General features: G+C 40.3%; 1 protein-coding gene across 2 annotated transcripts in view; it reads left to right on the top strand.

Annotated features, from left to right (window-relative positions):
- Positions 1-12,787, top strand: part of zcchc7 (zinc finger, CCHC domain containing 7) — a 70,582-nt gene that overhangs the window by 30,736 nt on the left and 27,059 nt on the right. For both annotated transcript variants that reach the window (XM_032543399.1, XM_032543405.1), the window contains exons 4-7: positions 1,336-1,385; positions 1,908-2,036; positions 2,139-2,309; positions 5,895-5,930. In XM_032543399.1, coding sequence (XP_032399290.1) covers positions 1,336-1,385; positions 1,908-2,036; positions 2,139-2,309; positions 5,895-5,930 — 386 coding nt within the window. The remainder of the gene's footprint in view (positions 1-1,335; positions 1,386-1,907; positions 2,037-2,138; positions 2,310-5,894; positions 5,931-12,787) is intronic.

Below are 12,787 nucleotides of genomic sequence, written 5' to 3'. Positions count from 1 at the left end.
TTAGCCATAATCTGGGGGAAGGAGGCAAAGACGGCTTTAATATATAGGTTATTAAAGGATTTTATGCCGTGATTAGACCACAGGGTAAATGCTCCATCTCTCAGCGAGGGCTTGACAGTGTGATTTTTACTTTTAGGGGCCTGGATTGTGAAGGAGTTGAGCCCAAAATGGCATCTTAACTGGTTCCACATCTTGAGAGTAGTCTTAACTAGAATATTTTACCGTATTCTGTGCAGATTGAGCCATTGCATGTGTAAACCAGAGCTGCCAGTGAGCACGGCAAACACAAGGCCGCTTCCAATCTCAACCACGCTGGGGCACTGTGTAAACTGTCAGCATGCAGCCAGTAGTGGAGTATACGGAGGTTGGTTGCCCAATAGTAATAGTTCAAATTAGGTAAGGCCATTCCCTTGGCCTCTGAAGAAATATATTACGGATTCCATATTTTCCAGATAAAATTCCAGAACATTTTGGTAAAATATTCATCTTTACTGAATTTATCCGGCCAGGCACAGATAAAGGTAGTAGGGATCACCTCGATAAATCTTCCTGTGTTCTAGTAAAGAAGGGAGTGAAATTGTACTTTTTTTTTGTCATTTGGACCCCGAGATATGTAAATTTGTCATGGACCACCTTGAATGGGATTGTTTGGTAAGGAAAATTCATTCGCGGCAGCGTTTACTGGGAATAGTTCGCTCTTGTCCAAATTTAGCGTGTAGCCGGAAATTGAACCAAATGAATGAAGGAGTTAGAGTGCGGTTGGGATAGAAGTAAGGCCTGGAAATATAAGAAGCAGATCATCTGCATGAAGTGATACTCTCTGCTCAAGGCTGCCCCTACTCACCCCGGTGGTTTAGAGTTCTTAATAGGGTTGGATATTGTCTAGAATTTATAAGCTCTGGTTCTAATTGAATACTGGTTCTAATTCTTGTCATATTGTTTGAGTAAGAAGAGAACAGTTGAAAGCAATAAAACACCTTTATTTTCTGTAGATTTATGCAGCCGTGAACAGCCATTTGTAACAAATAATTTTGTAACAAATCCTTGGTTCTCAATATATGTACTGTAATTTTCTGTAATTTTAAAAATCTTCCCATTTTGATTTGTTCATGTTTTTATTGTATTTTTGTTTGTGGTTTGCTTAAGATTTCCTTTTCAAGACAGCTGCAATAAAAAAAACACAAAAACTAGTAGAAAACTAACATCATAATGTTTGCTTTTAAGACTGCGATCAAAATATACTAGGTACATGAAAGCAAAAATTGTGCATGAATAAGTATATACAAATGAAAATGATAAACTTTAGAAATTAATTACAATTTTCTGTCCTGCCAGATGTTGAAGAAGAAGTAGGCGGCTGGTTGGTTTCTGCCAAGGACAAGGAGGTAGGTGGACATGAGTAGCTTTACAGAGTGTATTAAATATCCTTAAATTCAACCACTCATTTACACTCACTTACATTCAACAGTCTCTTCTTCTTCTTCTTCTTCTTCTTCTTCTTCTTCTGAGGTCTTTTTACAAAATGGTTTCTGCTTGTGGTCTTATTGGTAGTGATTTTCTGTAAAGCATGAAGGAAAGAGGGATGTGTTAAGTCAAAACATAACATTTTTTTGCAATTAACTGTGCAGTTCAAATGTTTGGTTAATTAGGATTGGTTATGATTTAAGGATATAATCCTGATGTAAGGATAGAAGTAATGTGTGATTCCTAAAAAGTATATTTTGCTGTTAGAAGGTATGGTACACTTCTATCTCACTGCTTGAACTTATTTTCTGTCAGTCACAGTGAGTTGGAAAACAATGTTTCTCAGATTTTCACTAAAATGAATGATTGACAGCTGTACCTATTTTGTTTTTTGTTTGTGCAAAACAAATAAGTAACTAATGCATCAACTGTTTGTGTTTCAGGCTCGAATCTATAACAAAGACAAGGGTGCCAGGACAACGGTGTCAAACAGATACTATACTAACAAGAATGTCCAGTGTAGAAACTGCAACAAGAACGGACATCTCTCCAAGAACTGCCCTGAGCCCAAAGTCAGTTCCACACAATGGACAGTTGTATGTACAGCTTATACACACTGATGAGTACCTAAAACTACGTTGTGTGTGTGTGTGTGTGTGTGTGTGTGTGTGTAGAAGTTGCCGCCCTGCTTCCTTTGTGGCAACCCAGGCCACCTGGTCAGTGGATGTCCCAATAAGCACTGCAACAACTGCGGCTTGCCTGGGCACCTCTACAATTCCTGCAGCGAGCGAGCATACTGGCGCAAACAGTGCGAACGCTGCTGCATGACCGGCCACTTCTCTGAAGTGAGTATAACATTCTGTTTTATTAAGTTAGAGTGTAAATAAGAGCACATTTGAGTCTTACGCAGGTATTTAGGAATAAAGCTAAACTTACCGTCACCACAGTGCCAAATATATATTCACACCTACTTATATATAACATCTAATTTCATTACCAATAGGCATTAATCTGCTGCTGCAGCAGCATGAACTCTTTTCAGCCACAAGAACAGCAGTGGGGTCAGGCTCTGGTGTTGGGTGATATGGCCAGTTCATCCCAGGTGTTGAATGGGGTTTAAGTCAGTGCTTTATGCAGATCAGTCAAGTTCCTCAACACAATGAAATGGTTTTATGGACCTCAGTTGGTGAACAGAAGCATTGATATGTTGACAGGAAAGGTACTTCTGAAAATTTTCCCTCAAAGTTGGCCATATGGTTTATTTGACACATAGGAATCCAGCACATTATATTGGGACCAAAAAGCATACCTGTGCTACGCCATGCAGTTACACATGGGTAATATAGTTGAACGCAATTGATAGGCATGTGTAAAATGCAAATAGGAAACACCAGAACTGGAACTAAATCAACACTAAAAGTAAATACACAATCAACATATGAAGACATACTGTTTATCCTCTGTGTTAACCCTCTGGGACTATTTTAACGATCTAAGTGCACGACATGAAGCGCATGGTGTAGGTGCGTTTAGGGAGTGTCCATATCCACTTTCGCTAGTTTGATAGTGGGGAAAAAAGGGTCAGTGTGCCAGGCGCGTGGTTCAAAAGGGTTGTACTTCGTGTCTTCATTCATTCCTAGATGTAGTTTGGGTGTAACATGGAATAAATTAGAGTGTCATCTCCTGTTCAATTTAAAAGCCAGGTGCGTTTGTACCTTGTCGCATTGCTATGACAACAGATTTGCACTGTAGCATTTTTATTTGTAATCTTTGGCATGCGTGCGTGCGTGCGTGCGTGTGTGTGTGTGTGTAACAAGCATAGTGTGCGCGCTGTGCACAAGCCGATGCACATTTTACTAATGCTCTGTTAAAATAACAGTGAACTGGACAACTGCGTCGGTCTTAAACTCGCGTCTGGCTTTGCGCTGTGCCGGGTGCAAGATTAGGGCCGTGAGTGTGTGTGTGAGTGAGTGACGCTTTCATAACAAGCCTGATGAGTGGCGCATGGTGCACCGCCATTAGGAAAATGATTAATTTACTTTTTAATTGTGATATTTTGTGAGTAAAATTGGAATTTGCAACGTAACCAGTAAGATTTCTTGTCAGGTAAATGTAGTAGAATAATGTTTTCCTTTGAAGTGGAAGTACACAGTAAGTCAGTGAAATACATTGTGGTTGCATTTTGGGTAACAATGGCTCTGGAGAAAACTACAAGCAGCAATACCACAGGACAAACAACCGTCCTGGGCACTGTACTAGTAGTAAAAGGAAGGGATTGAAGTATTTCAGGAGTAAGAAAATTTTGAATTCAATCAACTTTATGCTACTGTTTGAGCAAGTGTGTTCAGGGGGCTTTGGCTTTTAATAAGTACAATGAAGTACCAACCCCCTTTTATAACAGAAATATGGTATACTGTATGTACTTTTATTTCCTGTCTATTGCCCCCCTCTATTTCAAGATTTTTTGGGGGCATTTTTAGGCATTTATTGACAAGACAGATGAAGAGACAAAAGGGAAGAGAAAGGGTGGAATGACATGCAGCAAAGGGCCGCCGGTCGAACCCGCGCCCGCTGCGTCGAGGAGTAAACCTCTACATATAGGCGCCCCCTCTACCAACTGAGCTATCCAGGCACCCCATTGGCCCCTCTCTTCACTTCCCCCTTCTTTTTCTTACCTCTCTCCCAAACCTTTTCTCTTGAAATGAGTGAAATAATGAGTGACCAGGGGTCAGCACACGCTGCTGTTCACATTAATTGATACACTTCAGCAATTACAGCTTAGTTATGTCTCTACCATGCTGCATCTTCCGTGTCTGTGTGTGTGTGTGTGTGTGTGTGTGTGTGTGTGTGTGTGTGTGTGTGTGTGTGTGGGTGTGTGTGGTGTGTGTGTGACGCGTCACGTTGTGGGGCGTTGGCACTGAAGGGTGAATCTAATGACCATCAATGACAATTATCCCACCGCAACGTTCATTACCTTGCCCATTTACGCTAATGCCATAGAATGGAAAACCCTGTGTGCTTGTAAGAGATTGCCTGTGTCTCCCCCACCTCACTCTCTCTTGCTCTTCGCCAGTCAGTCATGTACTGTGCTCTGTGTAATGGATGAGTAACCAGGTGAACACCAGAGGGAGAGCGGAGACCAGGACACACACCGCCCAATTTTTCTCTTTCTCGCCCTCTCTCTCATCCATTCTTTCTCTGCTCTTCCTCCGATCCACATGTTCATCTTGTTCTTCCTCTCTCTCTTCTGCATATTGTTTTCAACAGCAAACAGTATTGCAAAGTTGTGTAGTATTGTAATTACCCTTTTCTTGAAACGCATAATTTTTTTTTCTTACGCTCACAAATTATACTGTATGTGTTAGCGTGTGTGTTTGAGAGAGAAAGAGAGTCAGGTCTCTGTCCCCTGGGCCTTTCTGTGTCTCTCATTAAAGACAGACGGTTGACGGAGCGCAAGTGTGTCGCTCGCCTCGCCTGTCGCCCTCAACAACAACACACTACCCCGGCGGTCTGGAGGGAGAGAGCAAACGGGAGGGAACTGGTGTGGGTGTGGTGGGGGGTTGTTGAATAAAAGAAAGCTAGATGAGAGATGGAGGAGAATACAGCTACCGAAATTCATATTTGCCCATCTCGGTATTCAAATCTAAACAGCTCAGATTAAGTCAGAAATGCCCAGCATTCTTTACAAGTTTAAAAGTCTGGATTTAAAAAAACACTTGTAAATACTCACTTTTTAATGTGACAAGAATTTGCATTTTATGCACATTTGTATAGGAATTTGTATAGTGTATGCAAGAGAAAACTAAACATAGCCATTCTCACAGGACAGGCTTAAATCTTCTTCTCATTCTCTCTATGTCTCTCTCACTCAGTAGGTGTGTGAGTAGATAAATCTTGTTGCCTGCGGCAACTGCGGCATTTTCAATTTCCCAGTGGGAAGTGGCGGCGGTTGGGGAAGGATGTCGGAACGCTTAAGGAACAGCGTGGCGAAGCCCCGGAGATAATGCTTTAGCCACAGTAGGACAAAACAACTGACTGCCTTACTTACTTACTGTTTGAGTGACTGCAGAGACACATGGAAGGGAAACAAGCTATTGCTGAGAAATCAGTGGTTAGTGAGAGACAGAAGAAGAGACTTAAAGAGTCAGACAGGAAAACAAACAAAAACACCATTAATGGTTCCAGTTTTCTTTTGGCCCTCTCTCTGTCCTCTCTTTTAGTCAGAATCTGTCTAAATCCCAGTAATATCCTATGTGTATGTATGTGTATCTCTCAGAAAAAAATACACATACATCATGCAGGTTGTTTTGGGGCATTTTTGAATTCCCCTCTTTTTAATCTGCTTTATTGCTTTTATGTGCACCATAAAAGGGTTTATATTTGTCTGTATATTTGATGACCATATCAAATGTTTTTTTCTCTCTCCTCAGGCTTGTCCAGAGATCTGGAGACAGTATCACAACACGGTGAGTATCTTACCACAAGACAAACACTGGCAGCAAACTTCGCGCTTGCGCTGCTCACACTTTTATCTGAGACCTTCTACACACCTATGTTTTTGTTGGTGAGCTTGAGCAGGGAATGATCAGTCTGTAGACACAGATAAATGCTAGATGGCGATTTCATATATGAATACTGTGCCTGCAAAATTAAGAGGTCAATAAAAGATCCTTGTATTTTGGTTGAACATTTTTGGTATAAATTTGCCAAGTAGAAATGGTGCAGTTTATTACAGGTGGATGAAGCATTAACTTTAAATATACTTATCTTTGTCTTAGTGGAGGAGCAAATTCCCTTTTTCTTTATACTACGTACTGACAGCATGGTATCTTTGAAAGGTTTGAGGATTAACTGACGTGGTTAGATACAATACAGAGCCAGTCCCTAAACTATTAAATTACCCCATAAGTATTTCCTAATTATTATTATGTCTAAAGAAAGAAACAGGTTAAGGGTCTTTCTAAACAATGATGGACACACCACACTGGCAAAGTCTAGTGTTACAATCTGGCTGGGAAGGGAAGCAACATATAGGAGGATACAAATTTAGGTCTAACAGTAACCATAAATCGAGGAATCTCTTTGGATGTGTGCGTGTGTGTGTGTGTGTGTGCCCCGCAGGCTCAGTACAGCAGTGGGTAGAGGACCTAGAAGGCTCATTGATTGTGATTCCCAGGCTCTGCTAGGAACCTCGGCCTTTTGGGTGAAAGTCCTGTGTTGTTTGACCCATCCACCACCCCAACCTGCCTCCTTTCACGTGGAGTTTCTGTCTTTAATACTACTCTTTACCATTGTTGCTTTTCATACTACATAATCTTACAGCGCTGTGGTTGAGTTGCTGCTATGCTTGGTCCGTTCTATACATGGATGTATTAGGTCCCATACGAACAGTTTTCACACCTACCTCATTTGTTCCAGACTTTCGGATTTTTCTGTTTGGTCCGAACCAAAATTGCTGGTAAAAAAAGGTGACTCAGATTACGGTCCTCATCAAAAGACCAAATTTTGGTCCGATCAAAAGAGGTGGTCTTGGTCCAGACCAAACTGAACCATGGTTCAGTTTATTTGCAGTATGAAAACACTTTTTGGATGGTTCGGACTTTCGGACCAATTACAGGATGCTAGGCCACTGCGTACAATAGAAGAAGAAGAAACAACCTGGAAAAAAAACCCTGCTAGAGCAAGCAAAAATTAGTCATGGAAGAATTATGGGAGAGGAGGAGATTAAATATCTAATTTCAATTTGGTCAGACAAAAACATTAAAAGTCAATTAGAAAACACTCACAAAAATGCTGACAAAAGTGCTTGCAGTTGGTGCTGATGTTGCTGCTGCTGGTGGTAATACCATAATAACCCAATCAGCCAGTCTACTCAACAATCAAAGGGAGACGCAACACACGTACGTGGTGACAACACAACGTAGGTCTTTCATGGAAAGTTCTTTAGTGCGCTAGCAAAATCACTATGTGCAACCAAAAAGAACGGGATCAAAAGTACACAATGTAATTAAACACAAATATTGTTTTGGACCTTGGTCCGGACTTTTAGTTGTTAAAACACTCTAAGGGGAGCCTTTTGCGTCAGTATCTGATGCGAAGAGCAAATGACCAAGTGTCAGTATTTAATTTTTTTATGAGAAGGGGTTGGTACACAAACACATGTTAGATGAACGCCTGGGCTCTTGGACTCTTGGACCTTGTTTTGTTGCCGGCGGTTGCGCACGTTTCTCCGGCCATTCTGCACGCTGTAGCGGAGTTGATTGGGAGCTTCCTGAAACAGAGAGAACAATGCCAGGTACAAAGAACACTTTATAGGTCATTACACTAAAGTATATCTCCCTGTTTATTTGGCATGGCAAAGGGGCTAAAAAGAGAGGTGACAAAAATGTTCCTGTGTTATTTGTTTTAAATGTATACAGTGTACTAACAGTTTGTACCCAACCTTTGTCAAATCTAGCAAAATCCCAGTGGACGTAGGAGTTCTGTTCAGAGTCCCAATTAAAAGCAGAGAAATGTAAAAGAACAAGGTGGTGGTGGCGGAGGAGGAAGGGGTGGTTGAGGGGGTGACTAAGCCAGCAGCACACTCACCCTCCCCCACTTACACCCGGGGACTGTTCTTAAATCTTTTTCATGCAGAATCTGCCTCATCAGAATAACATTTTTTAAATCGTACTGTACAAAATATGCCTTAACCAATAGTATATCCAACAATATGAATTTATGAACTCTGCAAGGGAGACTTTTTAATTATTCACTCAGTGTTTAAATGTACAGAATATGGTCTACTTCAACACAAAAAATGAAAACTGGAGATTGTGCATTAGTGGGTATAGGCTGCATTTATCAAACCAAACTGATAACGTAAGGTCTTGGGTGATGACCCTCACATCAGTTTCTCCTTATGCTTTCAGCAGTATCTTTCATTGCCTATCAAAATCAACCAAACAAATTCAAGCAATGTGAAAGGAACTAGATAATGTGTACTTTAACGTGTGAATGTTCCAAAAAAACACCAGAAAGAAAGTATTTTCCATGAGCATCACTCATAATCAATAAGTCAGTTGTGATTGGTATTGACCTTGCCCTGTAGCAGATGAGTGAACCATGGAGGTAAAAAAGCATCTGAGAAGATTAAAGAAGTGCCCTGAGTGATGGGAACCTTGACTTTTTTGGGTTTATTTCCAACCTAAGTACACATGTGACGTGTGTGTGTGTGCGCGTGCGTGAATGTGTGCATAAACAATGTGTCAAAGAGTAGAAAACTGTGACAGTCACATAGGCCATATGTCAACAGGAATGCATTTGCTTATTTGTAAGTGTGTGTTCATCCCAAATCACAAAAGATAACGGTGTGGTGTGTGTGGTGTGTGGTGTGTGTGTTGGGTGTGTGTGGTGTGTGTGTGTGTGTGGGTGTGTTGTGTGTGTTGGTGTGTGTGTGTGTGTGTGTGTGTGGAGAGCGAGAGGGAGGGAGGGGGTGATATATACCTCAGCTAAGAGAAAAGAGCTCTGTTTGTCAATTTAAAGATGTGATAACGCATGAAATGGGCTGCCAACGCCACTCGGACGAGGGGTGAGAGAGAGAGAGAGAGGGAAGAAGAGGTGTGGTTGCATTATTTGGCGTGCACTTGCGTGCTGTTGTGTGTATGTGTTGGGGGAGGTCTGTCCTATCCTCTATGGAGATAATTAGCATGGCTGTCTAATGAAAAGGCAGCATGTTAGGGTCGTGTAAGCCACCCTGGGGCGGCGATTTTTTTTTAGTTAGTGTTGTTTATTTAGACGTTTTTCTTGCTAGTTTAGACGTTTCGACTAGATTTTTGTAGTTATCTGTTTTTTAGACTTAGACCTATTTAGATAGATTATTTAGTTTAGACTATGACAATTAGACTTAATATAGACGAAGTAGACTTTTTTATAGACTAGAGTTATATAATTTAGATTAGCCCTCTCGATTTTATTTTCAATTTTACCCTTATATTTTAAAATTTTATTTTTTTTTTTTAGTTTATTAGTATTTCTAGAAGAAGGAAGGAGGCAAGAGGTAGACTAGTTTTTTATGTTTTTTAGTAGATAGTAACTTTATTTTTAGACTTATAGATATTTTTTTTTAGACGATTTAGACATTAGATTAGATAGTTTTGAGAGGGATTAAACTTCAAATAGTTTATTTTTTTAGTTAGTTTATTAATAGACGTTTAGTCAGTCTTTTAGACTAGACTTTATTTTTTAGACCCGAAGTTATTAATATGGACTATAGATTAGACTATTTATATTTTTTTATTGAATAATTTAGTTTAAATATGAGGGTTTTCGATTTATTAGATATATTAGATTTTTATTTATTTTAATTGTTTTAGATATTTAGGTTAGTAGACACTAGTTGTTTAGTATTTTATAATTAGTAATTATTTATTTATTGAAGAAATTGATTATATTATTTAGACACTTATTAGTTTTTAGTTTTTTTTTTTTAATTCTACTATTATTTGATTTCTATTATTTTTATAATATTATTATAATATAGCGTAGATTATAGCAAATCTTAGGATTTAGATAGGGTTATTATGTTTATAATATTTTAGGTATTTAATAAGACGTTAGTTTAGTTTAGTTTTTTTACATTTATATATTTTTATTTTGTTATAGTATATCTTATGACTTATTACTATAGACTTATAATACTGGTCTGTTATGAATTAGTAGCTTAGCAGTTAGGAGTTCTTAGAACGGGATTAGACGAAGGACAGGAGGAGAGGGACGGGACAGGGAACGAAGTTCCAGGGGAGACGCTGGTAGACAGAATGGGAGTTAAGTTTAATACTTGCTCATGTGTGGGTGTGGAAAGCTATATGTTTTATTGTAAAGTTTTACTTTGATCCACAAAGGAGAGGAAAAAGCACCAAAAACATTTTTTGTGCTGCCTAGCAAGATGACGAAGCCACCTTTTTTGTGTGTTTCTGCGTGTGTTTGCGTGTGACGGTGTGCTTTAACGGGTGGAGGATTGTGACCCAGGTCTAATTGAAGTATTTAAACCATTTAAGCACTGGGAACAGAAGGTCGTTACAGATCCAAACTGGCATGGGGGTTAGGGGCTTGCACAGACACAAACACACCCTAACACATACACAGGGCTCCTTCTGTTTAAGACAGCCTCATTTTATTCATGATGCTGCTTATGACCCTAACTCCCCTGTGTGGTGTGTGTGTTGTTTGTGTGTGGGTGTGTGTGTGTGTGTGTGTGTGTGTGTGTGTGTGTGGGGTGTGGTGTGGTGTGTGTGGGTGTGTGTGTGTGTGTGTGTGTGTGTGTGTGTGGGGGTGGTTGCGTGTTGCTTTGGGAGATGTGACTCTGTCACCTTCCGCTGGGCTCAGCCAGGTGTGAAAAGGCATTCTGTCAGACCTCCTTGCTACTGGGTCCATTTATCCTCCTTGTGTGTGTGCTGGGTCCGTTTATCTTCTGTGAGTCTATGTTGTCTGCCTGCACCTGGCCCTCAACTAACAAACTCCTCCAAACCACACAGTATAGACCACAAAGCCCCAGGGTATTTACTGAGAAAGTAAGATACTGACACACATGGGCACACAAATACCCCCCCCACACACACACACACACACACACACACACACTTCTACAAATATATATAGAGTAGTACATGGGGTAAAAAGCTATCTACACAACATTTTCATCTTGTCTGTATCATATGGTTTTGACACATTTTTAGCAGTAATCCCACAAAGATTTGCTTGGAAGAACAGGTTTACTTCAACAACTCTTTCTTAGTATCTCTTTCACTCACCCACTCAAACGCCTACACCCTGGTCTTACTTGCTTTTGCATACAGCTTTACAGCGTGGGGTCTTTTTCCTGCAGACCTCATCTGCCTACCTCCTTACATCTTTTTCTTTTCTTCCTCTACAAGTAATGAACATGCAAACTATAATTCATCTCAAAATACCCTGCCATTGGTATGATGTTGAATGCATTCTAGCTGGATTTTTTTGGAGTGGAAATGTGTAATTTATGTTTTGATGTACATATTTTTACCTGCCAACCTCATCGGCTTATTTTGTTAGCGTTTTCATCATTTCCTTCAGAACAAGCCCAAAGGAACAGGTGCAAACTTGCTACTTTAAGTCTAAGATGGGTGTGTGCATTGCATCATGCTAGTGCAAATTGGAGACTGTAGAAAGAAGTCATGGCTCAGGCCAGAATAAAATATTAATTGCCGGTGTTTAGCTCAAAATGTTTTTATCTCACTAAACACTGTTGAAACGGCATTGAAAATGTGAGGGTGACATCATGGTGACTACATTAAACCAAACAATTGTCATTTCTGCTTGACAAAAAACTTTAAACAATTAACAGATTATCAAAAAATTTTCAGTATGTCACACAGTGTATTTGAACAAATGGTGGTGTATTTGAGAGAGATTTTTGACAAAGGATGTAAAAGCAAACAACCACTTGTATCACTACCAGCAGCCAACACAGGAAAGAGAAAGAAGATGAGGACAGAGGGAAAGAAACAGAAATGGGGAGACAAGAAAGGAGGAGTACAGTGAAGTGGTAATAGATGGATGGAGAACGGTCAGTAAAGGCAGTGCAAGTTGAATGGCCTGCTGTCCGTACACATGCTGCATTAATGCATGTAAAGATAATTCAGAAATGCGTGCATTTAATCATACATTTCACACACACACACTTTTTCCTCCTGTTAGTTTTGTCAGGATCTTGCTACGCTGGATTAAAACCAGAGCACCACCTTTTGGCTGCTGCGGGAAGTTTAGGCTCTCTATGTAATCAGCAAGGATTTGAATTTAGAATTGACCTCCTTTTCATTTTTTAAACTTAAAAGTCAAATCCTAATCAATAATCAACTGCCTTTTTAATATATTTCTGCCAGCCGAATGTTGTGTATCAGAGTGGGAAAGGGGTAAATGGGAAAATTGTACTCTGTATGGGCCAGAGACAGAGAGGGAAAGACAGCTGGAGAAGGGGAGAGAGGTGTGTTGTTGTAAGATAATCAGAAGGTTGGGAGGAGAGAGAGGGAGCGAAACGACCAGGGGGGAGTGTATTAAAATGGATGAAAGAGACAGGAGAGTGAATCTGAGCACACAGCAGATGATTGGTACAGGTATATCAGTGTGTGAGCATTGATTGGCCTCTCTTTAGATACTAGTGGTGACACCTGTATGTGTGTGTGTTTATTGATCGGTACCTCTGCCTACGGTGGTGTGTGTATCGAGCGGATTCTCTCCTCAAGGGTGGGTGGGTGTGTGTGTGTGCGTGTGTATCGAGCGGATTCTCTCCTCAAGGGGGTGTGTGTGT

The sequence above is a fragment of the Etheostoma spectabile genome, chromosome 2 (genome assembly GCF_008692095.1).
Source record: "Etheostoma spectabile isolate EspeVRDwgs_2016 chromosome 2, UIUC_Espe_1.0, whole genome shotgun sequence".
Lineage (NCBI taxonomy): Eukaryota > Metazoa > Chordata > Actinopteri > Perciformes > Percidae > Etheostoma > Etheostoma spectabile.
Note: the sequence above shows the minus strand (reverse complement) of the source record. Positions and strands in the feature narration are given on the sequence as shown.